The sequence below is a fragment of the Nomascus leucogenys genome, chromosome 15 (assembly GCF_006542625.1).
Source record: "Nomascus leucogenys isolate Asia chromosome 15, Asia_NLE_v1, whole genome shotgun sequence".
In the NCBI taxonomy this organism is placed as follows: domain Eukaryota; kingdom Metazoa; phylum Chordata; class Mammalia; order Primates; family Hylobatidae; genus Nomascus; species Nomascus leucogenys.
Genome location: NC_044395.1, coordinates 92900012 through 92926667, shown reverse-complemented (window position 1 = coordinate 92926667; position 26656 = coordinate 92900012). Strand labels below are relative to the sequence as shown.

Genomic DNA, 26656 nt, shown 5'->3' with positions numbered 1-26656 from the left:
CGTATCATAATTTGTGGGATGGAACCAAAGCAGTGCTAAGAGGAAATGTTATAGCTTTAAGTGCTTATATTAGAAAAGAAGAAAGGTAAATAATCTATGTTTCAAGCTTAAGCAGCTAGAAGAAAACCAAATTAAACCCAAAGTAAGCAGAGTAAAGGAAATAAGAAAATTAAGAGCAAAAATCCATGAAATAGCAAATAAATAAACATGGGAGAGAAATGAATGAAACCAAAACCCGTTTTTTGTTTGTTATTTTGGGATTTACAATTTTTCTCTTCATTATGTTCATATCATTGTCCTTTAAATCCTTGAACATTTGTAATAGCTGTTTTAAAGTTCCTTTGCTAATTCTATTATCTTTGTCATTTCTGTATTTGTTTTTATTACGTTATAAATAGTGACATAACAGGTAACATTTTTCCTGCTTCTCTCCCTGTCTAGTAAATTTTTATTGTATTAGAACATTTTGAATTTTACATTGCTGATTGCTAGACTTTGCTATCTTTATTTCAAGAATGTTGAAGTTTCACAGGAGGTTAAGTTGCTGATAAGCTTCATCATTTTGAGGCTTATTTTTAAACTTACGGAAACATCTAGAATAGCCCTTAACTATACGGCTACTTCATACCTACTAGAAAGGCATGATCCTGCTGGGGTCTCTACAAAATGTCGCAGGTATTCAGTAAGTTCATTCCTCTCTGGCTTGTTGGAACTCAGAGTTTACCTAGACCTGTGGGAGCTCTGGAAATTGCTCAGCTTGTGGCTCCCCTGCAAGTCTTCATGGACTTTTACTCCTCACATGTCCAACTTAATATCCAGCAACAGATTAAACAGCAAATGTCTGGAGCTCTTTTTCTGGGGAGCTCTTTTTCTGGGTAGCTCCTTCATCTTCACTGCATTGCCTCACAAATTACAGCCAGTTTAGCCTCTCTAAATTCTGATGTTTGTCTTCCCAGCTCAGACCATCTTGCTTTGCAAGAGTGCCCCTTTCTTGTGCTATGGTGTAGAAAGTGTCTAGGCAGTAAGCCTGAGTAATCATAGGGTTCATCTCACTTTTTCCTCTTTCTCTCAGAGAACACAATTTTCCCTGTTTGTAGTTCATTGTCTAAAAACTGTTGTTTCATACACTATATCTAGTTTTCTAGTAATTTACAGTGAGAAGGCAAGTCAAGTACTCTAGTAAGGCTGGAAGTCTAAATTTTAAAGATCATACAATATACGTTCTAGGGAAGTATACTATTTTTAAAGAGCTCTGTAATTAGTCCTTAAAGCAGATATTTTTATTTTTGTATTATACTTTAATTTTTAGGGTACATGTGCACAACGTGCAGGTTTGTTACATATGTATACATGTGCCATGTTGGTGTGCTGCACCCATTAACTCGTCATTTAACATTAGGTGTATCTCCTAATGCTATCCCTCCCCCCTCCCCTCACCCCACAACAGGCCCTGGTGTGTGATGTTCCCCTTCCTGTGTCCATGTGTTCTCATTGTTCAATTTCCACCTATGAGTGAGAACATGTGGTGTTTGGTTTTTTGTCCTTGCAATAGTTTGCTGAGAATGATGGTTTCCAGCTTCATCCATGTCCCTACAAAGGATGTGAACTCATCCTTTTTTATGACTGCATAGTATTCCATGGTGTATATGTGCCACATTTTCTTAATCCAGTCTCTCATTGATGGACATTTTGGTTGGTTCCAAGTCTTTGCTATTGTGAATAGTGCCGCAATAAACATACGTGTGCATGTGTCTTTATAGCAGCATGCTTTATAATCCTTTGGGTATATACCCAGTAATGGGATGGCTGTGTCAAATGGTATTTCTAGTACTAGATCCCTGAGGAATTGCCACACTGACTTCCACTATGGTTGAACTAGTTTACAGTCCCACCAACAGTGTAAAAGTGTTCCTATTTCTCCACATCCTCTCCAGCACCTGTTGTTTCCTGACTTTTTAATGATCGCCATTCTAACTGGTGTAAGATGGTACCTCATTGTGATTTTGATTTGCATTTCTCTGATAGCCAGTGATGATGAGCATTTTTTCATGTGTCTGTTGGCTGCATAAATGTCTTCTTTTGAGAAGTGTCTGTTCATATCCTTCACCCACTTGTTGATGGGGTTGTTTGCTTTTTTCTTGTAAATTTGTTTGAGTTCATTATAGATTCTGGATATTAGCCCTTTTTCAGATGAGTAGATTGCAAAAATTTTCTCCCATTCTGTAGGTTGCCTGTTCACTCTGATGGTAGTTTCTTTTGCTGTGCAGAAGCTCTTTAGTTTAATTAGATCCCATTTATCAATTTTGGCTTTTGTTGCCATTGCTTTTGGTGTTTTAGACATGAAGTCTTTGCCCATGCCTATGTCCTGAATGGTATTGCCTAGGCTTTCTTCTAGAGTTTTTATGGTTTTAGCTCTAACATTTAAGTCTTTAATCCATCTTGAATTAATTTTTGTATAAGGTGTAAGGAAGGGATCCATTTTCAGCTTTCTACATGTGGCTAGCCAGTTTTCCCAGCACCATTTATTAAATAGGGAATCCTTTCCCCATTTCTTTTTGTCAGGTTTGTCAAAGATCAGATAGTTGTAGATATGCAGCATTATTTCTGAGGGCTCTGTTCTGTTCCATTGGTCTATATCTCTGTTTTGGTACCAGTACCATGCTGTTTTGGTTACTGTAGCCTTGTAGCATAGTTTGAAGTCAGGTAGCGTGATGCCTCCAGCTTTGTTCTTTTGGCTTAGGATTGACTTGGCAATGTGGGCTCTTTTTTGGTTCCATATGAACTTTAGTTTTTTTCCAATTCTGTGAAGAAAGTCATTGGTAGCTTCATGGGGATGGCATTGAATCTATAAATTACCTTGGGCAGTATGGCCATTTTCATGAGCATGGAATGTTCTTCCATTTGTTTGTATCCTCTTTTATTTCATTGAGCAGTGGTTTGTAGTTCTCCTTAAAGAGATCCTTCACATCCTTTGTAAGTTGGATTCCTAGGTATTTTATTCTCTTTGAAGCAATTGTGAATGGGAGTTCACTCATGATTTGGCTCTCTGTTTGTCTGTTATTGGTGGATAAGAATGCTTGTGATTTTTGCACATTGATTTTGTATCCTGAGACTTTGCTGAATTTGCCTATCAGCTTAAGGAGATTTTGGGCTGAGACGATGGGGTTTTCTAGATACACAATCATGTCATCTGCAGGGACAATTTGACTTCCTCTTTTCCTAATTGAATACCCTTTATTTCCTTCTCCTGCCTGATTGCCCTGGCCAGAACTTCCAACACTATGTTGAATAGGAGTGGTGAGAGAGGGCATCCCTGTCTTGTGCCAGTTTTCAAAGGGAATGCTTCCAGTTTTTGCCCATTCAGTATGATATTGGCTGTGGGTTTGACATAGATGGCTCTTATTAGTTTGAGATACGTCCCATCAATACCTAATTTACTGCGAGTTTTTAGCATGAAGAGTTGTTGAATTTTGTCAAAGGCCTTTTCTGCATCTATTGAGATAATCATGTGGTTTTTGTCGTTGGTTCTGTTTATATGCTGGATTACGTTTATTGATTTGCATATGTTGAACCAGCCTTGCATCCCAGGGATAAAGCCCACTTGATCACTGTACAAGCCAGAAGAGAGTGGGGGCCAATATTCAACATTCTTAAAGAATTTTCAACCCAGAATTTCATATCCAGCCAAACTAAGCTTCATAAGTGAAGGAGAAATAAAATACTTTACAGACAAGCAAATGCTAAGAGATTTTGTCACCACCAGGCCTGCCCTAAAAGAGCTCCTGAAGGAAGCACTAAACATGGGAAGGAACAACCAGTACCAGCCACTGCAAAAACATGCCAAATTGTAAAGACCATCGAGGCTAGGAAGAAACTGCATCAACTAAAGCAAAATAACCAGCTAACATCATAATGACAGGATCAAATTGACACATAACAATATTAACCTTAAATGTAAATGGGCTAAATGCTCCAATTAAAAGACACAGACTGGCAAATTGGATAAAGAGTCAAGACCCATTAGTGTGCCATATTCAGGAAACCCATCTCACATGCAGAGACACACATAGGTTCAAAATAAAGGGATGGAGGAAGATCTACCAAGCAAATGGAAAACAAAAAAAGGCAGGAGTTGCAATCCTAGTCTCTGATAAAACAGACTTTAAACCAACAAAGATCAAAAGAGACAAAGAAGGCCATTACATAATGGTAAAGGGATCAATTCAACATCACCTGTGTCCAAGTGTTCTCATTGTTCAATTCCCACATGAGTGAGAACATGCGGTGTTTGGTTTTCTGTCCTTGCGATAGTTTGCTCAGAATGATGGTTTCCGCCTTCATCCATGCCCCTACAAAGGACAAGCACTCCTGCTTTTTAATGGCTGCATAGTATTCCATGGTGTATATGTGCCACATTTTCTTAATCCAGTCTGTCATTGATGGACATTTGGGTTCGTTCCGAGTCTTTGCTATTGTGAATAGTGCCACAACAAACATACGTGTGCATGTGTCTTTATAGTAGCATGATTTATAATCCTTTGGGTATATACCTAGTAATGGAATCGCTGGGTCAAATGGTATTTCTAGTTCTAGATCCTTGAGGAATGGTAACTCTGTATTTAACTTTTTGAGGAACTGCTAAATAATTTTACTAAATAGTGGATATGTTTCTAAGTCCATAAAAATAGATCTACATCACAATTTCCATTGTGTGACTACGACGTGCCATAATTAGTCTATCCACTTCCCTATTGGGCATCCTTGTACAAATATCTTTGTGTATGTTTGTGACTATTTCTTTAGGATAAACTTCAAGAAATGGTATTGCTGGGTCAAAGAGCTTTCTCACTTATAATTTTTTTTTTTTTTTTTTGGAGATGGAGTCTTGCTCTCAGGCTGGAGTGTAACAGCACCATCTCAGCTTACTGCAACCTCCGCCTCCTGGGTTCAAGCAATTCTCCTGCCTCAGCCTCCCGGGTAGCTGGGACTACAGGCACGTGCCACCATGCCTGGCTAATTTTTTTTTTTTTTTTTTTGTATTTTAGTAGATACGGGGTTTCACCTTATTAGCCAGGATGGTCTCGATCTCCTGACCTTGTGATCCGCCCACCTCGGTCTCCCAAAATACTGGGATTACAGGCATGAGCACCCGGCCCTCTCACTTATAATTTTTGACACATATTGTCAGATTGCTTTCCGGAAAGGTTGTACCAGTTTATAGTCCTACCAACCATGTATGAGTACCTGTCTTCTCTAGCCTTCTTAATACTTTGTCAGTTGTACTTTGCATTTTTTGTTTTATTAAACATATTTTATATGTTTATCAGTTATATTCCTTTTGTTTTAGTTTATATATTCCCATTTGCAATTAAACATGCTTAAGTCCCTCCCATTTTAAAAAGTAAACAAACAACAAAAAAACTTTTTGATTTCACACCCATTTCTAAATACCCTAAGTAAAGTCTTCTTTGTAGAGCCAAGTTTCTTGAAAGATTGGTTTAAACTCATACTTTTTGCTTTCTTACTTCCAATTCATCCTTCAACATAGGGCAATCTGGGCTGGGCATGGTGGCTCATGCATGTAATTCCAGCACTTTTGGGGGCCAAGGCAGGTGAATTGCTTGAGTGCAGGAGTTCAAGACCAGTCTGGAGAACATAGTGAGACCCTTGTCTCTACAAAATTTTTTAAAAAATTAGCGGGCATGGCAGTGCACACTGGTGGTCCCAGCTACTAGGGAGGTAAGAGGAGCACTTGAACCTGGGAAGCTGAGACTACCGTGAGCCATGATCACACCAATGCACTCCAGTCTGGAGGACCGAGGGAGACCCTGTCACAAAACAAATAAACAAACAAAAACATAGGGCAGTCTGGCTTTGCCTCTCTGCTCCATAAAATGGATATTATGGCCGGGTGCGGTGGCTCATGCCTGTAATCTCAGCACTTTGAAAGCCCGAGGCAGGTGGATCATGAGGTCAGGAGTTCAAGAGCAGCCTGGCCAACATGGTGAAACCCTGTCTCTACTAAAAATACAAAAATCAGCCAGATGTGGTGGCACGCCTGTAATCCCAGCTACTCAGGAGGCTGAGGCAGGAGAATCGCTTGAAACCAGAAGGTAGAGTTTACAATGAGCTGAGATCGCACCACTGCACTCCATACTGGGTGAAAGAGCGAAACTCCATCTCAAAAAATAAAAATAAATTAAAAAATAAAATAAAATAAAATAGACATTACATCCAGTCCCTTTGGATATTACATTTTTCAGTCCCTTTGAAGCATTTGATACCACGTCTTTCTTGAATTATCTTTTCCTTTTCTTCTATTATATTTTGTTCATCTGATTTTTTTTCTTTACCTCTCAGGCCACTTTTTTTGTGGTGGTAAGAATGATAACTATTATAATAGTTATACCATTAATTGAGCACCTATGCACTATGTGTATTATATACATAATTTAATCTTTACAGCATTTCCCCCACCCTGCCCAAGTGAGCTGTGTCCTAGAGGTTCGTTCTTTCTTTTTTTTTTTCAATTTTATTTAAGTTCCAGGATACATGTGGAGAATGTGCAGGTTTGTTACATAGTTATACGTGTGCCATGGTGGTTTGCTGTACCTATCAACCCGTCACCTAGGTTTTAAGCCCCGCATGCATTAGCTATTTGTCCTGATGCTCTCCCTTCCCTTGCTGCCCTCAACCCGGACAGGCCCCAGTGTGTGTTGTTCCCCTTCCTGTGTCCATGTGTTCTCATTGTTCAACTCCCACTTATGAGTAAGAACATGCGGTATTTGGTTTTCTGTTCCTGTGTTAGTTTGCTGAGGATGATGGCTTCTAGTTTCATTTATGTCCTTGTAAAGGACATGATCTCATTCTTTTTTATGGCTGCATTGTATTACATGGTGTATATCTACCACATTTTCTTTATCCAGTCTATCATTGATGGACATTTGGATTGGTTCCGTGTCTTTGCTATTGCGAATAGTGCTGCAATAAACATACATGTGCATGTATCTTTATAATAGAATAACTTACATTCCTTTGTGTATATACCCAGTAATGGAATTGCTGAGTCAAATGGTATTTCTGGTTCTAGATCCTTTGCCCACTTTTTGATGGGATTGGTTTTTTCTTGTAAATTTGTTTAAGTTCCCTGCAAATTCTGGATATTAGCCCTTTGTCAGGTGGATAGATTGCAAAAATTTTCTCCCATTCTGTAGGTTGCCTGTTCGTTCTGATGATAGTTTCTTTTGCTGTGCAGAAGCTCTTTAGTTTAATTAGGTCCCATGGCTTTTGTTGCAGTTGCTTTTGGTGATTTCATCATAAAATCTTTGCCCATGCCTATGTCCTGAATGATATTGGGTAGGTTTTCTTCTAGGGTTTTTATGGTTTTGGGTTTTGCACTTAAGTATTTGATCTATCTTGAATTAATTTTTGTATAAGGTGTAAGGAAGGGGTCCAGTTTCAGTTTTCTGCATATGGCCAGCCATTTTTCCCAGCACCATTTATTAAACAGGGAATCTTTGCCCCATTGCTTGTTTTTGTCAGGTTTGTCGAAGATCAGATGGCTGTAGATGTGTGGTCTTATTTCTGAGCTCTCTATTCTGTTCCATTGTTCTGTATGTCTGTTTTGGTACCAATACCAAGTTGTTTTGGTTACTGTTGCTTTGTAGTATAGTTTGAAGTCAGGTAGCATGATGCCTCCAGCTTTGTTCTTTTTGCTTAGGATTGTCTTGGCTATACTGGCTCTTTTTTGGTTCCATATGCATTTTAAAGTAGTTTTTTCTAATTCTGTGAAGAAAGTCAGTGGTAGTTTGATGGGAATAGCATTGAATCTATAAATTACTTTGGGCAGTATAGCCATTTTCACTATATTGATTCTTTCTATCCATGAGGATGGGATGTTTTCCGATTTGTTTGTGTCCTCTCTTATTTGCTTGAGCAGTGGTTTGTAGTTCTTGAAGAGGTCCTTCACATCTCTTGTTAGCGATATTCCTAGGTATTTTATTATCTTTGTGGCAATTGTGAATGGGAGTTCATTCATGATTTGGCTCCCTGCTTGTCTATTGTTGGCATATAGGAATGCTTGTGTTTTTTGCATATTGATTTTGTCTTTACAGCATTTTTGTTATAGATGAGAAAACAGCCTCACAGAGTTTAAATATTGTTGTAGGCAGCCTCTAAAATGGCCTAAAGTGATTCCCACCTCCTGTTACTCATTGCTGTTTTGTAATCCCCTCCACTTGAGTGTGAGCTGGATTAATGACTTGGTTTTGATGAATGAAATATAACAGAAGTGATACAATGTCACTTCTTTTTTTTTTTTTTTGAGACGGAGTCTCACTCTGTCGCCCAGGCTGGAGTGCAGTGGCACGATCTCGGCTCACTGCAAGCTCCGCCTCCCAGGTTCATGCCATTCTCCTGCCTCAGCCTCCCAAGTAGGTGGGACTACAGGCGCCCGCCACCACGCCTGGCTAATTTTTTTTGTATTTTTAGTAGAGACGGGGTTTCACGGTGTTAGCCAGGTGATACAATGTCACTTCTGAGATTACATTATAAGAAAACTGTGGTTTCTGTCTTGGGTGCATGTGTGTTTATCCTTCTCTCACCCTCTCAACCATAATGAAAAGAAGTCTAAGCTATCCTGTGAAGAGAGGTCCTGGATGATAAAGACCACCTGGAAGAGAATTTAGGCACCTGAGCCAACAGCTGGCACCAACTGCCAGCAATATGAGTGAGACTCTTCCTGCAACAGTTAAGGCTTCACATGATGGAGCTGTAGATGATAACTTGATTGGAACCTCAAAAGAGATGCTGAGTCAGAACCATCAAGCCAACCACTCCTGAATTCCTGACCCATTGAAACTGTGGGATGTTTGCTGTTGTAAACCACTGAGTTTTACTGTTTTTCTCAATCTGTTTTACAATTTTCTCTCTCTTTGCCTCTCCCTTGGAGATTTTCATCAGCATTTTATCCTTTGTTTTCTTTTCCTCTCAAAATACACTCTCTGTAAGCAGTGTATTTCTGCTCCTCCCCTTCCCCTCCCTCCTTTCCCCTCCCCCTCCTCCTTCTCCTTCCCTTCTACTTTTCCTCCTCTTCCTCCTTCTCCTTCCCTTCTACTTTTCCTCCTCTTCCTCCTTCTCCTTCTCCTTCTTCACCTCCTCCTTCTCCTCCTTCTGTTGCTTCTGCTTCTTCTGCTCCTTCTTCATCTCCTCCTTCTCCTTCTGCTCCTTCTTCATCTCCTCCTTCTCCTTCTGCTCCTCTTCCTCATTCTCCTCCTTTCTTATTCCTTCTCCTTCTTTCTTCAACAGGGTCTCCCTCTGTCACCCAGGCTGGAGTGCAGTGGCACAATCATAGCTCACTGCAGCCTCAAACTCCTGAGCTTAATCACTCCTCCTGTCCCTGCTTCCCAAGTAGTTAGGACTACAGGTGTCTGCCACCACACCCAGCTAATTTTTAAAAATATTTCATCGAGATGGGGTCTTGTTATGTGGCCCAGGCTGGTCTCAAACTCCTGGCCTCAAGTAATCCTCTCATCTCAGCCTCCCAAAACACTGGGATTACAGGCATGAGCCATTTCACCCAGTCCAACTTGTGTATTTTTGGTTGTCATCTATCTGCCAATGATTTTGAAATCTACATTTATAGCATTTATTAGGCCAATTTTCCCATACATCTAAATGTGCATTAGAATCCTAAAAGAAAACTCAGCAAACACCATTCTGGATATTGGCCTTGGGAAAGAATTTTTGACTAAGTTCTCAAAAGCAACTGCAACAAAAACAAAAATTGACAAGTCGAGCATAATTAAACTAAAGAGCTTCTGCACAGTAAAAAAAAACAAAAACAAGCAAAAAAAAACAATCAATAGAGTAAATAGACAACCCATGCAAACAATGTATCTGACAGAGGTCTAATATCCAGAATCTAAAACAATTGAACAAGCAATAAACAAATAACCTATTTAAAAAGTGGACAAAAGACATGAACAGACACCTCTCAAAAGAAGACATATGAGCAGCCAACAAATATGAAGAAATGTTCAACATCACTAATCATCAGAGAAATGCAAATCAACACCACAAAGAGATAACATCTCACACCAGTCGGAATGACTATTAAAAAAAGAAGAGGCTGGGTGCGGTGGCTCATGCCTGTAATCCCAGCACATTTGGAGGCCGAGACAAGTAGATCACCTGAGGTCAGGAATTCAAGACCAGGTTGGCCAACATAGTGAAACCCCATCTCTACTAAAAGTAAAAAATTATCTGGGCACAGCAGCACATTCCTGTACTCCCAACTACTTGGGAGGCTGAGGCAGGAGAATTGCTTGAACCCAGGAGGCGGAGGTTGCAGTGAGCTGAGATTGCGCCACTGCACTCCAGCCTGGGTGACAAAGTGAGACTTCGTCTCAAAAAAAAATAAATAAAAAATAAAGTCAAAACAACAGATGCCAACGAGGCTGCAGAGAAAAGGGAAAACTTATACACTGTTGGTGGGAATGTAAATTACTTCAGCCACTCTGGAAAGATTGCTCAAAGAACTTCAAACAGAACTACGATTTGACCCAGCAAAACTATTACCAGGTATATAGCCAAAAGAAAATAAATCGCTCTACCAAAAAGACACATGTACTTTTATGTTCATTGCAGCACTGTTCACAATAGCAAAGACCATGGAATCAACCTAGGTGCCCATCAACAGTGGATTGGATAAAGAAAATGTGGTATATATACACCATGGAATACTACACAGCCATAAAAAAAGAACACAGTCATGTCCTTTGCAGCAACATGGATGAAGCTGGAGGCCATTATCCGAAGCAAATTAACATAGGAACAGAAAACCAAAGACCAGTTTTCTTATAAGTTGGAACTAAACATTGGGTACTCATGAACATAAAGATAGCAACAGTAGATCCTGGGGACTACTAGAAGAGGTAGGGAGGGAAGAAGACAATGGTTGAAAAACTATTGAGTACTATGCCCACTACCTGAGTGATGGGATCAGTCATACCCCAAACCTCAGCATCATGCAATATAGCCATGTAACCAACCTGCACATGTATACCCTCAATCTAAAATAAAAGTTGGAATTATTTAAAAGACAAAAGTAATAAATAAATACAGGTTTATTAGATATCACCACTTTAATGTATTACTAACTCTTCATATTCAGTAAGTTCAAACTGAACTCATATTTTCCTCCAAATTTACTACTACTCCTGTTTTCTCGCTCAAGGAATGACATCTACCAGTCATCTACTTACCTAATCTGAACTACGGGAGTCAGTCTTGACTCACCTTCTCCCTCAGCCTTCACATCCAATCATTGACCAAGTCCTATTAACTTTAGTTCCATAAATCACCAATGGGTTCACAGCTCTTCGTCTTTACTGATATCACCTGGACTGCTGCAGCACTCTTCTGATGTATCACTCTGCCCCGTGTGTTCTCTCCCTTTAATTTAGTGTTTTTCAGACTTCTAGGTGCAACTTATCAGTGGTTCATGGAAATTAGTTTGGTGGGTTGTGACCAGAATTCTTTTTAAAATGAAATGAAATGGCATAGAAAACATTAGAGTGTATAATAGTAGGTACTGTTTGATGTGCCTATTGAGTTACAAAACATATTTCTCTTTGCTGGTTTCCATCAATGAAGTTTTGAAAACGTTAGTCCATTTTTTTTTGTACTGTAGCCAAAATGGTCTTTCCAGTCAGATCATGTTATTCATTCCTTGTTTAAAACCCTTCAGTGACTTCTCAGTGTCTTCCTGCTAGAGTTAAAACTCCTTAACATGCAATGTTAGGCCCTTAATGACCTAGGCACAGCTTACCTCAAGCCTCATTTATCTTCATTCTTCTCCCTGCATGTAAGCTCTAGCCAAACGAAATCACTCATAGTTCCATAAATATACTCTTAATCTTACTTGCTCTTAAGTATCACTATATGCCATTTATTCTTTCTGGAGTGCCTCCTTATCCCCATCTATGACTCCATATCATACTTCAGGTATGTTTAGCTAACACCTTCTCCAAGAAACCTTCCTTGACTCCCCAAAGCAGGGACAGGACTATTCCTGTATGTGCCCATAGTAACCTTAATTTATCCCTATCAGAGCACTTACCACATACTATTAAAGTTGCCTGTTACGTATTTTCTTATCTTCATACCAGACTGTAAGTTTTTTGAGGACAGGGACTGTATTTTGTTCATCATTGTATCCCAAAGCCTAGTACAGTGCTTCACATGTAACATGTGCTCAATATATAGGGGAAGAAAAAGCATGTTGGACTGATTCGCTGTTTTAAGGATACACAAAAATACTGCTTCACCTGGCATGGTGGTGAGCACCTGTAGTCCCAGTTACTTAGGAGGCTGAGGCAGGAGGATAGTGTGGGCCTAGAATTTTGAGGCTTGTCGTGCACTATGATCGCACCTGTGAATAGCCACTGCACTCCAGCCTGGGCAACATAGCAAGAACTCATCTCTTAAAAAAATAAACTACTGCTCAAAACAGTTTGCCTGCCATGTCTATCTTGTTTTTAATAATGGGGTGGTTCTTCTATTACATATAACGTGGTATTATATAATAATGTGGTATGCATGTTTGAAAATGTATAAAGGTCTCCATTTTGCTTAAATATGATAAACTATATAAAATGAATGTAAAGTGATATTGTTATAAAGGGTATGGTATATTAAACTTACTAAAAAATCATTTGACTTTCAAATACAAATTGCTGAATGGTTGAACTGAAACAAAGATTCCACATTTATCACATTTGCTCAAATGTTTTGTACTTGTAAACAATGTTTTTAAAAGAATCTCTTCCATTTTACACTAGAATGTTCAAGAAGTAAATAATGAAAACAGTGAAATGTCAACTGAAAGATCAGAAAACACCATTATACAGAAATATAATACTGAGCAAGAAATAAGGGAAGAAAATATGGAGAATTTTTGTCCAGATACTGAATACAGAGAAAAAGAAGAAAAAAAAGAAGGCTCATTTATAGAGGAAATAATTATAGAAGGTAACCTTAAAATTATATTGATATTTTCTAATTTGTATGTTGATATTTACAGTAAATATTTTTGGGAAAATTACATTCTGCCTCCCCTCTTCATGACTTATTCCTAGTCTTTTTGCATTCTGGTTTCTGCCTTCACTATTTTGCTGAGAATGTTCTTGGAGTTACCAGTAACCTTCTGATGACCAGACCTAGGGCATTTTTCTTAATTCAGATAACCTTTCTGTAACCATTGGAATAATTCATTAATTCTTCCATCTCGAAAAAGTGTTTAAAGATGATACTGATTGGAGGTGTTCAAACCTAGGCTGAACAACCACTTGGTGGAGATGTTGTAGAGAGAATGATTGGACTTTTAAAAAGTCCTTCAAAAACCTGAAATTTATATTCTAGGTTAACTATACTAAAAAGTTGAAATCTTTGTTAGAATATAGATGAATAAAATTAATGTCTTGATTAAGTAGATATTCTATATACTTGTCCAAAACTATTCAATAATTTAAAAACATTCACTGGGTAATGCATAAAAGTGATGATTGTCAGTCCTGAAGAAGCCAGCTAGCAATTTCTAGATACTGCTGGACCTAGGTAGTAATAGAAATTAGAGCATAACCTGTTAGGATAAACTAATTTTTATCAGCTAGGTATTTATGTGAAATTGTACTAAATGTCCTAAATGAAGCAAATAGACTAGAAAAATAAACCATTTTTTAATACCTCAACTTACTTTCCGTTTACAAAACCAAAAATACTTTGCTATTATGAAATTAAAGTTTAATATGGGTAAAGCCAAATATTTAGCATGCTAAAGATATACTTGACATAATAAAGGGAACCCAGTATTTAGGTAATATTAATGTCATTAAGTTTGTATAATTATTGACCCATAAAATATTTAAGGTTAAATGTTTTTATAAAAATAGGTGATAAATATGTTTTATGAAATCAGCCTTTAGCGTATAATATAAAATTTTACTGTGTTCCCATCATGACAGATTTACAGCTTTTTGAAAAGAGCTTCAAGAATGAAATTGATACTGTTGTTTCTCAGGATGAAAATCAAAGTGAAATCTCCTTAAGCAAAACCCTCTCCTTAGATAAAGAAGTAATTAGTCAAGGACAAACCTCGAATGCTACAGACAACAGAAAATCAGTTACTACAGAAATAGACAAGATATGCTTGGAAAAAGACAATGGAGGTACAGAATTTAAATCACCAAATAATCATTTTGTAGTGTTAGATACAGCGATAGAAACAGAAAAAATACATCTAGAAAGAACCAGAGGATTAGATGTTCACCATACAGATGTAAACCTGAAGGTTGAAAATAACAAAACATCACTTAACACTATTTTAAATGAGACAGCACACAATACATATCACAATAATAATAAAGATGTTTCTGAAAATGAGCCATTCAAACAATTCAGATTGCTTCCAGGGACTCGAGAACGTGCTCTAGAGAAGGAAATTACAAATAGTGACCAAACCAAAGCAGATTTGGACTCATCTCTAGGTATAAAAAAAAATCCTGTTCCATGTCAGAAATATAGTTTACAGAATTCAAGTAATGTTATGTTAGATGATAAACAATGTAAAATAAAACAAATACAACTGTTAACTAAAAAAAGTGAGTGCAGCATATTACTTTCTAAAGAAACTTCAGATTTTCTGCAAGTCTGTAATGATACTTCAGAGAAACCTGAACTAACTGTTCCCTGTCTTATAGTAATCGATTCATATGCTGCTTTTAGTACTAATTCAAAAGTACTTCTGAAGAACTCAGATAAAAATGTTCATAGTATGCCTATGTTGGTGAAACCCAACTCAAGCCCTGAGGGAAAAACTATGTGGAAAAATATGAGTGATATGCAAAACAGTCAATTTAATAACTGTTTGGGATACTTAGAAAACACTAATGTGAACGTTTCTCATCTTCATCTTAACAATGAGAATAGTCATGCTTCACAAGCCAAAGATGTTAAAACTGCTGTTTACATGAAAACTTGCACAGAAATAGAGTTTTCCAATAAAAAGAATCAGATTGATAAGAATCAGGTAACTGAAGCCACAAAAAATGACCTCTTCCTTTTTGTGAGCATTAATGAAAGACAGCATACATTGTTAAATAATACAGAGAAAACAGAATCATTAAATGACATCGTTTCAGGAAAAATGTTCAGTGAAGGACAGCTGGAGGAATCACAGTCATTTCACATAAAGCCATCTGGAGATTTAGTAAACAGAAGCGGAAGGTCAACCTTTGATCTTTCAACTTCAGATAAAAAAACTGAGAAAACTCCAGTATACATGAATTTTTCAGACCCCGGTCCTTGGTCAAAAGTAAATCACATTGAAAGTCAAACAGCGAGCAGTTCAACCCCTAGCATTTCTTTGTTGCTGAAGGAGAGACCACTAGATCCATCAGAAAACAAAAAGATCATTTCAATGGCTCTTTGTAAAAATATTGGTGTGGATGATGTTGGAAAGGATATTGGACCAGGTAAGAAAACAAAGTAATGTTTTAATTCTTAAAATATTTTTCTACTTATTCTTGATAAATGTGTACAGTCATATTTCGTAAATTTTGTTTTAAAAGTTTGTCTTAATTAAGGAATAGCAAAAACAACAGATGTGGGTCATTATTTTAAATTAGGAACAACTACTTAATATTCTTTTGTTTTTTAACTTTTAGAGCAAATGCAGTGAAGTAGTTAAGGCTTCTGCCAAGTGTGCATATTTATTGCTCTTCTTTCTATATGCTCATCATTCATCCTTAAAAACTTCCTTCCCTCAGAACATTTTAGTTTCTCTCCTATGTTGTCTTTCTTTGCCCAATTTTCTCTCCCTTTCCTTAATTTTTCTATCTGTCCCTTCACCCACACCAGAAATCTGGCTCTTCCTTCTATTTTATAAGTAATAATGAGGCATAACATTAATATATTTCCTATGACCAGTATTTGTCAGTTGAAAACACTTTAAATTGAATCCCTTAACATATATTAATGCATTCAGATGTTAAAGAGAATAGAGAGATTGTTCTGTTCTTAAAAACTGCCATATGAAATGGCATAATGTCCAAGTTTTATTTTAAAATACTCCAGATAAAAATAGGGGAAGAGGTAAATGGATGAAATACATATGACTTAATATTGATGGGTATTGAAGTACATGGCTATGTTTTTGTTTTTTTTGTTTTATTTATTTATTTTTTTTGAGATAGAGTCTTGCTCTGTCACCCAACCTGGAGTGCAGTGGTGTGATCATAGCTCACTGCAACTTTAACCTCCCAGGCTGAAGGAATCCTCCCACCTCAGCCTCCTGAGCAACTGGGAGTACAGACATGTCACTGCACCCAGCTAATTTTTAAAATTTTTTGTAGAGACAAGTCTCACTTTGTTGCCGAGGCTGGTGTTGAACTTCGGGGCTCAAGTGATCCTCCTGCCTCAGCCTCCCAAATTGCTGGGAGCTACCACACCCAGCCTGAACATTTTTCAGTGTTTAAAAATAAAAACATACTAGATTATCATGAATTGGTGCTATATAAATGTAAATTGAAAATAAAAAGCAGTAGTTTAAGAAGTATGATCATGAGGAAAATGGTTTTTTTATTGTTTTTATTTTCAGGACAGCATGTTTTCTTTTAATAGCAATCTCATAGTCAAAAGTTGCTAAGGTTGTTAAAGGCATTCTTATATTTTAAGGGAACTTTGTGGGTTTACATGGTGCACTTAGACACCTTAAAAAGAGGCAGATTCCAAGGAAAGCTTTTGTATGGCCCTCAGATTTAACAGTCTTCTTTTAAAAATGAAATTGAGAAAAATTTAAAGAGACTATTTGGTGATTAAAAACAAAAATATATCTTGTTTACTTGTACCAGTGGGAAATAATGTAGGCAAAAATCAAATAACCAAAATACTGTATAACCTCATTTCCCAAACTGCAATTTTTCAAGGTCACAAAATATATTACTTAAGATTCCATTAACTTTTAATTAGGTACTGCTTTAAGTGCTGGTCTAAAAATCTACCATTTTTTTTTGAAGTCCTTTCTTGTAAATTAAATTTCAGTGATATATAAGATACAAAGGGTGATATCTAAAATTCTGTAGAAATTCAACTTGTAAAATACTCTTAAATATACCATCAGTATCTTTTAACCTTCATAATTTACATACTTCTCTAACTCATTTCTATCAATTTATTAAAGCCCAATGTGACCCCTTCTAAACAGCCCTTTGTTGGACTTCTCACTGTGGCCAATTTCTTTAAATAGTTTGTAAATCTGGCATGTAGTTGGTTCTGACTTTTTCCATTAATCTGAATTGGTAAAATGTTCACTATACAAATGCTTACATGTGTAGGAAATACAGTAACCAGAGGAATAATGATAACATTTTATCAGTTATTTTGTTTTAGACGGTATTTATACCATTTCTTTCACTGCTTTTAATGTGGAATTATAGTAATCAGGTTTTAGAAAGTAGCAATAATAAAATCTTGTTTGTTTTCAGAAATGAAATGCCTAATTTAAGAGCAAAGTCTAGGAAAACTGCAAAATATTCAACATTAAAATAGAAATTTGTTGCTTTTTAAATACAAAAGCATAGGATCAGAAACAAGTTCAGTCACTAAAATGAGTACCTAGAGAAAAATTCAGTTGCTACCATTTCCTCTTTATCAATCAGATACTGCCAGCATTAACAGAGTTGCTGACACTTTGAATAACTGGAGTATCCATCCAGATCCCAAGGGAGAACCCAGTGAAGAGAAGAATGCAATTGCAAAGACTTTTTATGATTCCTCTTTTCCCACAGAACATGTAAGTCAATTAAAAATATTGCCGAGCAGACCTTAGTGAGCTAATTCTACAGATATGTGTAGAACTGTATGCATCTGGATGCTTTAAGACCTAACTGATCTCCAAAATAATATCAAGAGGGCAACATGGCACCATTTTTCACAATTAAGGTTGATAGAAAACAGCAGGAAAAAGTCACAGTGTATAAATCAAATAGATACAATCCAGCCTGTTTGGGGAAGGAGAGTGTGAGGCATCGGATATGTACTTCTATTTTTTACTCATCTAAATTTGGAAATAGTGGTATTTGAGCATTTAAAATTTTATGTTAATAAAAGATTATGTCTAAAAGTAAGCTAATCAAGTCCAATTGTTTTTAATAATCTTTAAGTTAATTTACATTATTTTTGGAAACTGAGATGGAAAGAATTTAAAACTATTTCAATTAGAACACGTGTGAAAGGATCAAGTATCCATGTGATACTGTATGGATATATGTATTAAAGTATTTGTAGAAATTATATGGCTTCCAGGAGTCTATTTGTCATAAGGAAAGCAACTAACTATAGCAGGAAGGTTAGCTGGTTAAATATGTAAGTTTTATATCATAGTGTGTAGAACTTTAGCAAGAAAAAGGTTGTAGTGTTCAAATTATTAAACAACTTTCTCTTTAGCATATACAAAATGAATATTATAGTACTAACACATCCTTAACAAATAACAGCTTTTAACAAAGTATTTTATTTTCCTTTCTAAATAGGAGAAACCTCAAGTGAGATAGTATAACTCTTCTGGGAGAGTTGAGACAAAAATCAGGAACTATCCTTGATATGGTTTGGCTTTGTCCCCACCCAAATCTCATTTGGAATTGTCACTCCCACAGTTCTCACGTGCCATGGGAGGGACCCAGTGGGAGGTAATTGAATCATGGGGGCGGGTCTTTCCTTTGCTGTTCTCATGATAGTGAATAAATCCCAGGAGATCTGATGGTTTTAAAAATGGGAGTTTCCCTGCACAAGCTCTCTTCTCTCTTGCTGCTGCCATGTAAGAACTGCCTTTTGCCAGCTGGGCGTGGTGGCTCATGCCTGTAATCCCAGCACTTTCGGGGGCGGAGGTGGGCAGATCATGAGGTCAGGAGATCGAGACCATCCTGGCTAACAGTGAAACCCTGTCTCTACTAAAAATACAAAAAAAAAAAAAAAAAAAAAATTAGCTGGGCGTGGTGGCAGGCACCTGTAGTCCCAGCTACTCAGAAGGCTGAGGCAGGAGAATGGCGTGAACCCAGGAGGTGGAGCTTGCAGTGAGCCGAGATCACGCCACTGCACTCCAGCCTGGGCAACAGAGTGAGACTCCATCTCAAAAAAAAAAAAAAAAAATTGCCTTTTGCCTTCCACCATGATTATGAGGCTCCCCAGCCACATGGAACTGTAAATCCATTAAACCTATTTTTCTTCCCAGTCTCAGGTATGTCTTTATCAGCAGCATGAAAACAAACTAATACAGTAAATTGGTACCAGGAGCGGAGTGTTGTTGAAAAGATACCCGAAAATGTGGAAGCAAGTTTGGAACTGGGTAACAGGCCGAGGTTGGAACAGTTTGGAGGGCTCAGAAGAAGACAGGAAAATGTGGGAAAATTTGGAACTCCCTAGAGACTTGTTGAATGGCTTTTTTTTTTTTTTGAGATGGAGTCTCGCTCTGTCGCCCAGGCTGGAGTGCAGTGGCGCAATCTTGGCTCACTGCAAGCTCCGCCTCCCGGGTTCACGCCATTCTCCTGCCTCAGCCTCTCCGAGTAGCTGGGACTACAGGCGCCCGCCACCATGCCCGGCTAATTTTTTGTATTTTTAGTAGAGACGGGGTTTCACCGTGGTCTCGATCTCCTGACCTTGTGATCTGCCCGCCTCAGCCTCCCAAAGTGCTGGGATTACAAGCGTGAGCCACTGCGCCTGGCCTTGTTGAATGGCTTTGACCAAAATGTTGATAATGATATGGACGATGAAATCCAGTCTGAGGTGATCTCAGATGGAAATGAAGAATTTGTTTGGAACTGGAGCAAAGGTGACTCGTTATGTTTGGTAAAGAAATTGGTAGCATTTTGCGCCTGTCCTAGAGATTTGTGGAACTTTGAACTTGAGAGAGATGATTTAGGGTATCTGGCAGAAGAAATTTCTAAGCAGCAAAGCATTCAAGAGGTGACTTGGGCACTGTTAAAGGCATTCAGTTTTACAAGGGAAACAGCATAAAAGTTTGGAAAATTTGCAGCCTGAACAATATGATAGAAAAGAAAATCCCATTTTCTGAGGAGAAATTCAAGCTGGCTGTGAAATATGCATAAGTAATAAGGAGCTGAATGTTAATCTCCAAGACAATGGGGAAAGTGTCTCCAGGGCAAGTCAGAGGTCTTCATGGCAGCCCTTTCCATCACAAGCCCAGAAGCCTATGAGGAAAAAATGGTTTTGTGGGCTGGGCTCAGGGTCCCTGTGCTGTGTGCAGCCTAGGGACTTGGTGCCCTGCATCCCAGCCACTCCACCCATGATTAAAAGGAGCCAAGTCATAGCTCGGGCCATTGCTTCAGAGGGTACAAGCCCCAAGCCTTGGCAGCTTCCATGTGATGTTGAACCTGCGAATACACAGAAGTCAAGAATTGAGGTTTGGGAATCTCTTCCTAGATTTCAAAGGATGTATGGAAATGCCTGGATGTCCAGGCAGAAGTTTGCTGCAGGGGCAGGGCTCTCATGGAGAACCTCTGCTAGGGCAATGTAGAAGAGAAATATGGGGTCAGAGCCCCCATATAGAGTCCCTACTGGGGTGCTGGCTAGTGGAGCTATGAGAAGAGGGCCACCATCCTCTAGACCCCATAATGGTAGATCCACCAACAGCTTGTGCTGTGCATCTAGAAAAGCCACAGACAATGTCAGCCCGTGAAAGTGGCCAGGAGGGAGGCTGTACCCTGCAAAGCCACAGGGGCACGGAGCTGCCCAAGGCCATAAGAACCCACCTCTTGCATTGCGTGACCTGGCTGCCATGCTGGATTTTGGACTTTCACAGGGCCTGTAGACCCTTTGTTTTGGCCAATTTCTCCCATTTGGAACGGCTGTGTTTACCCAATGCCTGTATCCCACCCCCCCTTGTATCTAGGAAGTAACTGACTTGCTTTTGATTTTGCTGGCTCATAGGTGGAAGGGACTTACTTGCCTTGTCTCAGATGAGATTTTGGACTTTTGAGTTAATGCTGAAATAAGACTTTGGGGGAGTGTTGAGAAGGCATGATTGGTTTTGAAATGTGAGGATATGAGATTTGGGAGGGGCCAGGGGCAGAATGATATGGTTTGGCTGTGTCCCCACCCAAATCTCATCTTGAATTACAGTTGGTCTCACAATTCCCATGTTGTGGGAGGAACCTGGTGAGAAGTAATTGAATTATGGGGGCCGGTCTTTCCTGTGCTGTTCTTGTGATAGTGAAAAAGTGTCATGAGATCTGATGACTTTAAAAGTGGGAGTTTCCCTGCACAAGCTCTCTTTTGCTGCCACCATGTAAGAATTGCCTTTTGCCTTCCGCCATGATTATGAGGCCTCCCCAGTCATGTGAAACTTAAGTCCGTTAAACCTATTTTTTTTTCCAGTCTCCAGTATGTCTTTATTAGCAGCGTGAGAATGGACTAATACACCCTTTACACACTTTCCTAATTGAGCTCATAAGCAACAGTATAGTTTCCACTTGGTGTATGTGTGTATCATTAAAATATGGTGACTAAAGGGCAGTAACTCTGGCATTGGAAAATCTAAGTTTTAACTTTGCCCAATTGGATAAGTCATAGAATCAAAATAAACATGAAGCTTGAGGGCATCAAAGCTAAACATCCATTTCTAATTAGGGTGAATCCTTAACCCTTATAAGATAGCTGTTCTACTTTCTTTTTTTTTTTTTTTTGAGACGGAGTCTCACTCTGTCGCCCAGGCTGGAGTGCAGTGGTGTGATCTTGGCTCACTGCAAGCTCCGCCTCCCAGGTTCCTGCCATTCTCCTGCCTCAGCCTCCAGAGTAGCTGGGACTACAGGCGCCCGCCACCACACCCGGCTAATTTTTTGTATTTTTTTAGTACAGACGGGGTTTCACCGTGTTAGCCAGGATGGTCTCGATCTCCTGACCTTGTGATCTGCCCGCCTCGGCCTCCCAAAGTGCTGGGATTATAGGCGTGAGCTACCGCGCCAGGCCCTCTACTTTCAAACAGTGGAATTTCATGTCTCACTTGAAAGCCCATTTTTATAATTAATCTAATAGGGGAGTTCTTTTTGTCTAATTCCTAATGCTCTATCTGCAACTAATGTTGCTTTTATGAATTTATTTTTGGCTGGGCGTGGTGGGCTCATGCCTGTAATCCCAGCACTTTGGCCAAGGCAGGCAGATCACAAGGTCAGGAGTTTGAGACCAGCCTGGCCAATATGGTGAAACCAGGTCTCTGCTAAAAATACAAAAACTGTCCAGGTGTGGTGGCAGGCACCTGTAGTCCCAGCTACTCGGGAGGCTGAAGTTGCAGTGAGCTGAGATTGTGCCACTGCACTCCAGCCTGGGTGACAGAGTGAGATAGTGTCCCAAAAAAAAAAAAAAAAAAATTTATTTTTATAGATTTTTTAACTTTTTCATTGACAAGGTAATTTTTTTACAGATGAAACAGTGACATAAGTGTGAAATAACTTTCCAGGGTCATTAAGACACAATATGTGGTGGACCTAGGCTAGATATTGTGGCTCTTAGTCAAATGCTATATTATACCTTCTTAACTTTCACAATAGAAAAAATGTTTCTTCTGAAAGATTGATGCATATAAAACAAACTCAATTCACTGGCTGAATAGACATTTTCTAAGTGCTTATTACTATGTGCCAAGTACTATGGTAAGCTTCATTGTCCCAGCTTAAAGCTTGATTGCAAATTATCATGTAATGTGGGGCAAATTTAAAAGTAGATCTCCTTATAAATTTAATAGACCACAAGCACACCCATTCCTTTGCATATTGTAAAGGCTGTTTTGGCATGGCACTGAGAAATGAGCAGTTGTAAGAGGCCATTTGGCCCACAAAGCTGAAAATACTCTGGCACTTTTTGGAAAAAGTTTATCAACCTGTTATAAATGAATTTTATGAAGACTTATAGCCAAAAAATAGTTTTATTTTTCAACATATTTTATGTACAGTCCACATCAATTCTGTTAAATTCAGGGAAGGTATTAAGTACCAATCCACTTTCTCTCTATGGGTCCAAAGTAACTTGAAAAGATGGTATGTTTTTCATTCTTGTTTTCGGCATTAGGTTGTTAGCCTACTGCAATCTTGATTATATCCAGGAATGAGGATGGAAAACCAGAGTAAGCAAAGCAAGCCACTTACTTTTTTTTTTTTATATCCAATGAATTAGATTCATTTAAGTTAAATTTTAAAATATAATCACAGGCAGAAATAAAAGGACTAGTACCAAGCTAGGGGAAATTTTTAGGCCAAAAATTAGATCTTGTAAGTCAGGCTGAAAGAGAAACAGGTGATAAATTTCTAAAAAGAACAGGAGGCGAAAGAACGAAGATACAAGGCAATATCTCTGACAACAGCTAGAACCAAAATTACTGCAGTAGGCTGCAGAACCCTCAGGTAAGTTAAACAGGACAAGTTTTGTTAAGTGCAAACATTAGCTAATCTATACTGTATCTTGTTTCTCTAAAGCCAATTCCTGCTCCTACCCCTCTCAGCAAGTGGGTAGTTAAGGGGAAAGAAACTAAAGCAAGTAAACGTGTCCTTCCTTTCCATCATCAAGATAAAAAAGTCAAAGAATCAGGATTTTGGGAAACTGTTAATTTGTACTTGGATGCCAAATACACCAAAATGAACCTAGCATTTTGATGGCAAAATAGGAAATATTTATGTACATTTTTATCCATTACTAGTTATTCTTTCCAGTAATAGCATCTGGGAACTAAAAGAAGCTAATCAGTAAACTGAAGCCCAGAAAAATTAAATGACTTACTAGGTTCTCTTAGCAGTCCTGTGCAGACACTTTTGGAAGAACAAAGCCAATTAGACAAATATGAACAAAGAATCACCCCAAAAATCAGAGGTAAAACTCTCTGAGGGGACTAGTGGCTGACTATAGGATTTCAGGGAGGGAGCCAAAGAGAGCAATCCAAAAGGAACACTCCTTAGGGAGCCATGAACTTACCATTCTAAACATTTAAGTTCATTAAAAAAAAAAAAAAAAGTGTTACTAGGTCGGGCACGGTGGCTCACGCCTGTAATCCCAACACTTTGGGAGGCTGAGGCAGGTGGACCATGAGGTCAGGCGTTGGAGACCAGCTTGGACAACATAGTGAAAGCCTGTCTCTACTAAAAATACAAAAAATTAGCTGGGCATGGTGGTGGGTACCTGTAATTCCAGCTACTCAGGAGGCTGAGGCAGAAGAATCGCTTGAACCTGGGAGGTGGAGGTTGCAGTGAGCCGAGATGGCGCCACTGCACTCCAGCCTGGGCGACAGTGCAAGACGCTGTCTCAAAAATAAAATAAACTTAGTACTACATAATCTAACACTGAAAATGACAATGTTACTAACATGCCGCTTTTACTGGTCAAATTGAAAAAGATTTTAATGTTAAGGCAGTACCCAAAGATCTTCACAAAGATTTATGAACAAATGATATTCACTGCAGCCTAGTTAACAGTGACCATTTTCTTACAATTTAAATGTCCAGAAATTAATTGCAGAACACAGAATATGATGGAGCTATCCTCTTAACAGACGTCAGAACAGGAGGAAATGCTAAAAATGTTTAACATAGCATATAAACCAATAAAAATATGACCCCAATATTTAAAAAGTGTATACAGAAAAGAGACCAGAAGATTTACACAAACTCTTTAATGGTGGTTGGGATCTTGGGTGATTTTAATGTAATTCTTACCCTGTTCCATATTTCTAAAATACACGTGTATATCCTTTTCAACTAAAACACAATACAGTATGGCTCACTCCTGTAATCCTAGAACTTTGGGAGACCGAGGTGGTTGGATCACTTGAGCCCAAGAGTTAAGAGAGACCAGCCTGGGCAACATGGCAAAAAATACAAAAATTATCTGGGTGTGGTGGCACATGCCTGTAGTCCGAGGTACTCAGGAGGTGAAGGTGGGAGGATCACCTGAATCCAGGGAGGTCAAGATTGCAATGAGCTGTGATTGTGCCACTGCACTCCAGCCTAGGTGACAGGGTGAGACCCTATCTTAAAAAAAAGCCCACCATAATTGTTATTTTGAAAACAATTCAGTATTCCTTTTGTTTTATCTATTGTTTATTTTTGAGAGAGGGTCTCACTCTTGTTGTCCAGGCTGGAGTGCAATGACACGATCTTGGCTCATTGCAACCTCCACCTCCTGGGCTCAAATGATCCTTGCACCTCAGCCTTCCAAGGAGCTGGGACTACAGTCGCATGCCACCATGCCCAGCTAATTTTTGGTAGAGATGGGGTTTTGCCATGTTGCTCAGGCTAGTTTTCGACTCCTGAGCTCATGCAATCCACTCACCTCAGCTTCCCAAAGTGCTGGGATTACAGGCATGAGTCACAGTGCCTGGCCCAGTATTCCTTTTGAAGAGAAAATTTTATCTGGGAATCTCTCAAAAACATCAAAGATTGTTTTGCATGAAATTAACTCAAATTAATTTTTGGTAGGGATAAACTGGAAACAAACATTCAATAGTAGGAGATATATCAAACATCCATAAAAGGGAGTATTGTGCAGCCATAGACAATTGTTTTTAACGACCTAGGAAACTGCTCACAGAGGAAAATACATAAAATTCTATAGAATGATCGAATAGGCTAAAAATAGAAAAAAAGGCTAGCAGCAAATAATACCAAAATGTCAACAAGCCTCTCTGGATAAGGGATTACTAATGATTTTTAGTTTCTTTCTACTTTACTCTATTTTCTAAATTTCCAGTTAAGTATTTTAACATCAGAAAAGAACCTTAAAATGAAAAAGTTATTTAACACACTATTTTTAAAATTACCCAATACAGTGTCTTGAAAACATGCCAACTTCCAAATATCTCACTGCTCCTTCCTGTTTCTTCAACAATGGTGTTCTGAAGCATGGGAGGAAACATGAAGTAGTAAAAGGCAGTTTTTGTACACTTTACTTCCATTATATATTAGAGATTTTGAAGATCTACTACATAAGCCTACATATTCACATTGTATAGTTTTCTGGTGCCAGAACTACTAAGATAGTGGAAATCAGCCAAGAGATGGTGGTTTTACCACATACTCATAACTGCAGAGGCTTTACAGACTCTTTAAAGCCTTTTGTATAATAATTTCAAAGGTAAAATTAGTTTGATCTTTCCTAGGTGAAAACAAAACCTCTGATATCAACTCCGCTACAAAGCCATTTGCAGGCAATCAAGACTAAAAATACTTCTGGTGATGATGACTGGCAGAGCCTCATTACAAATCAACTAAATAAAAGTGAAAATTTACTAAGTTTAGAAAATGACAACCAGCCAAAAAAAAGGAAAGCAGAAGAGATGTTGGAAAAAGACAACAGATTAAAATAATGTAGATAAGTGCTTTCAGTAGTAACTGAAATTCTGGTATAGTTTTTACTAGAATAAAATGACTTGTATTTAAAGCTCTACAGTTTGTCTTCACTTTTCCAAGTTTTTCTAATGTGAAGAAATTGTATTACTCTACTTCTGTCTTCCCTCTGTATATTATCCTTTCTTTAAAGTGCTCATTGCTTCTTCAATATCCTTTTTTACAGAACAGAATTTATGTATTGTATGACAGACATT

The 26656-nt window shown here is 38.3% G+C and overlaps 1 protein-coding gene across 1 annotated transcript in view; it reads left to right on the top strand.

Moving 5' to 3' along the window:
• The window catches only part of CCDC73 (coiled-coil domain containing 73), a 148449-nt gene extending 122013 nt beyond the window's left edge, over positions 1-26436 (top strand). Inside the window, exons 14-17 of the mRNA XM_030828735.1 lie at positions 12843-13032; positions 14025-15533; positions 17718-17851; positions 26213-26436. Of these exons, the coding sequence (XP_030684595.1) occupies positions 12843-13032; positions 14025-15533; positions 17718-17851; positions 26213-26419 (2040 nt within the window). The 3' untranslated portion in view covers positions 26420-26436. The remainder of the gene's footprint in view (positions 1-12842; positions 13033-14024; positions 15534-17717; positions 17852-26212) is intronic.
• The last annotated feature ends 220 nt before the right edge of the window (positions 26437-26656 follow it).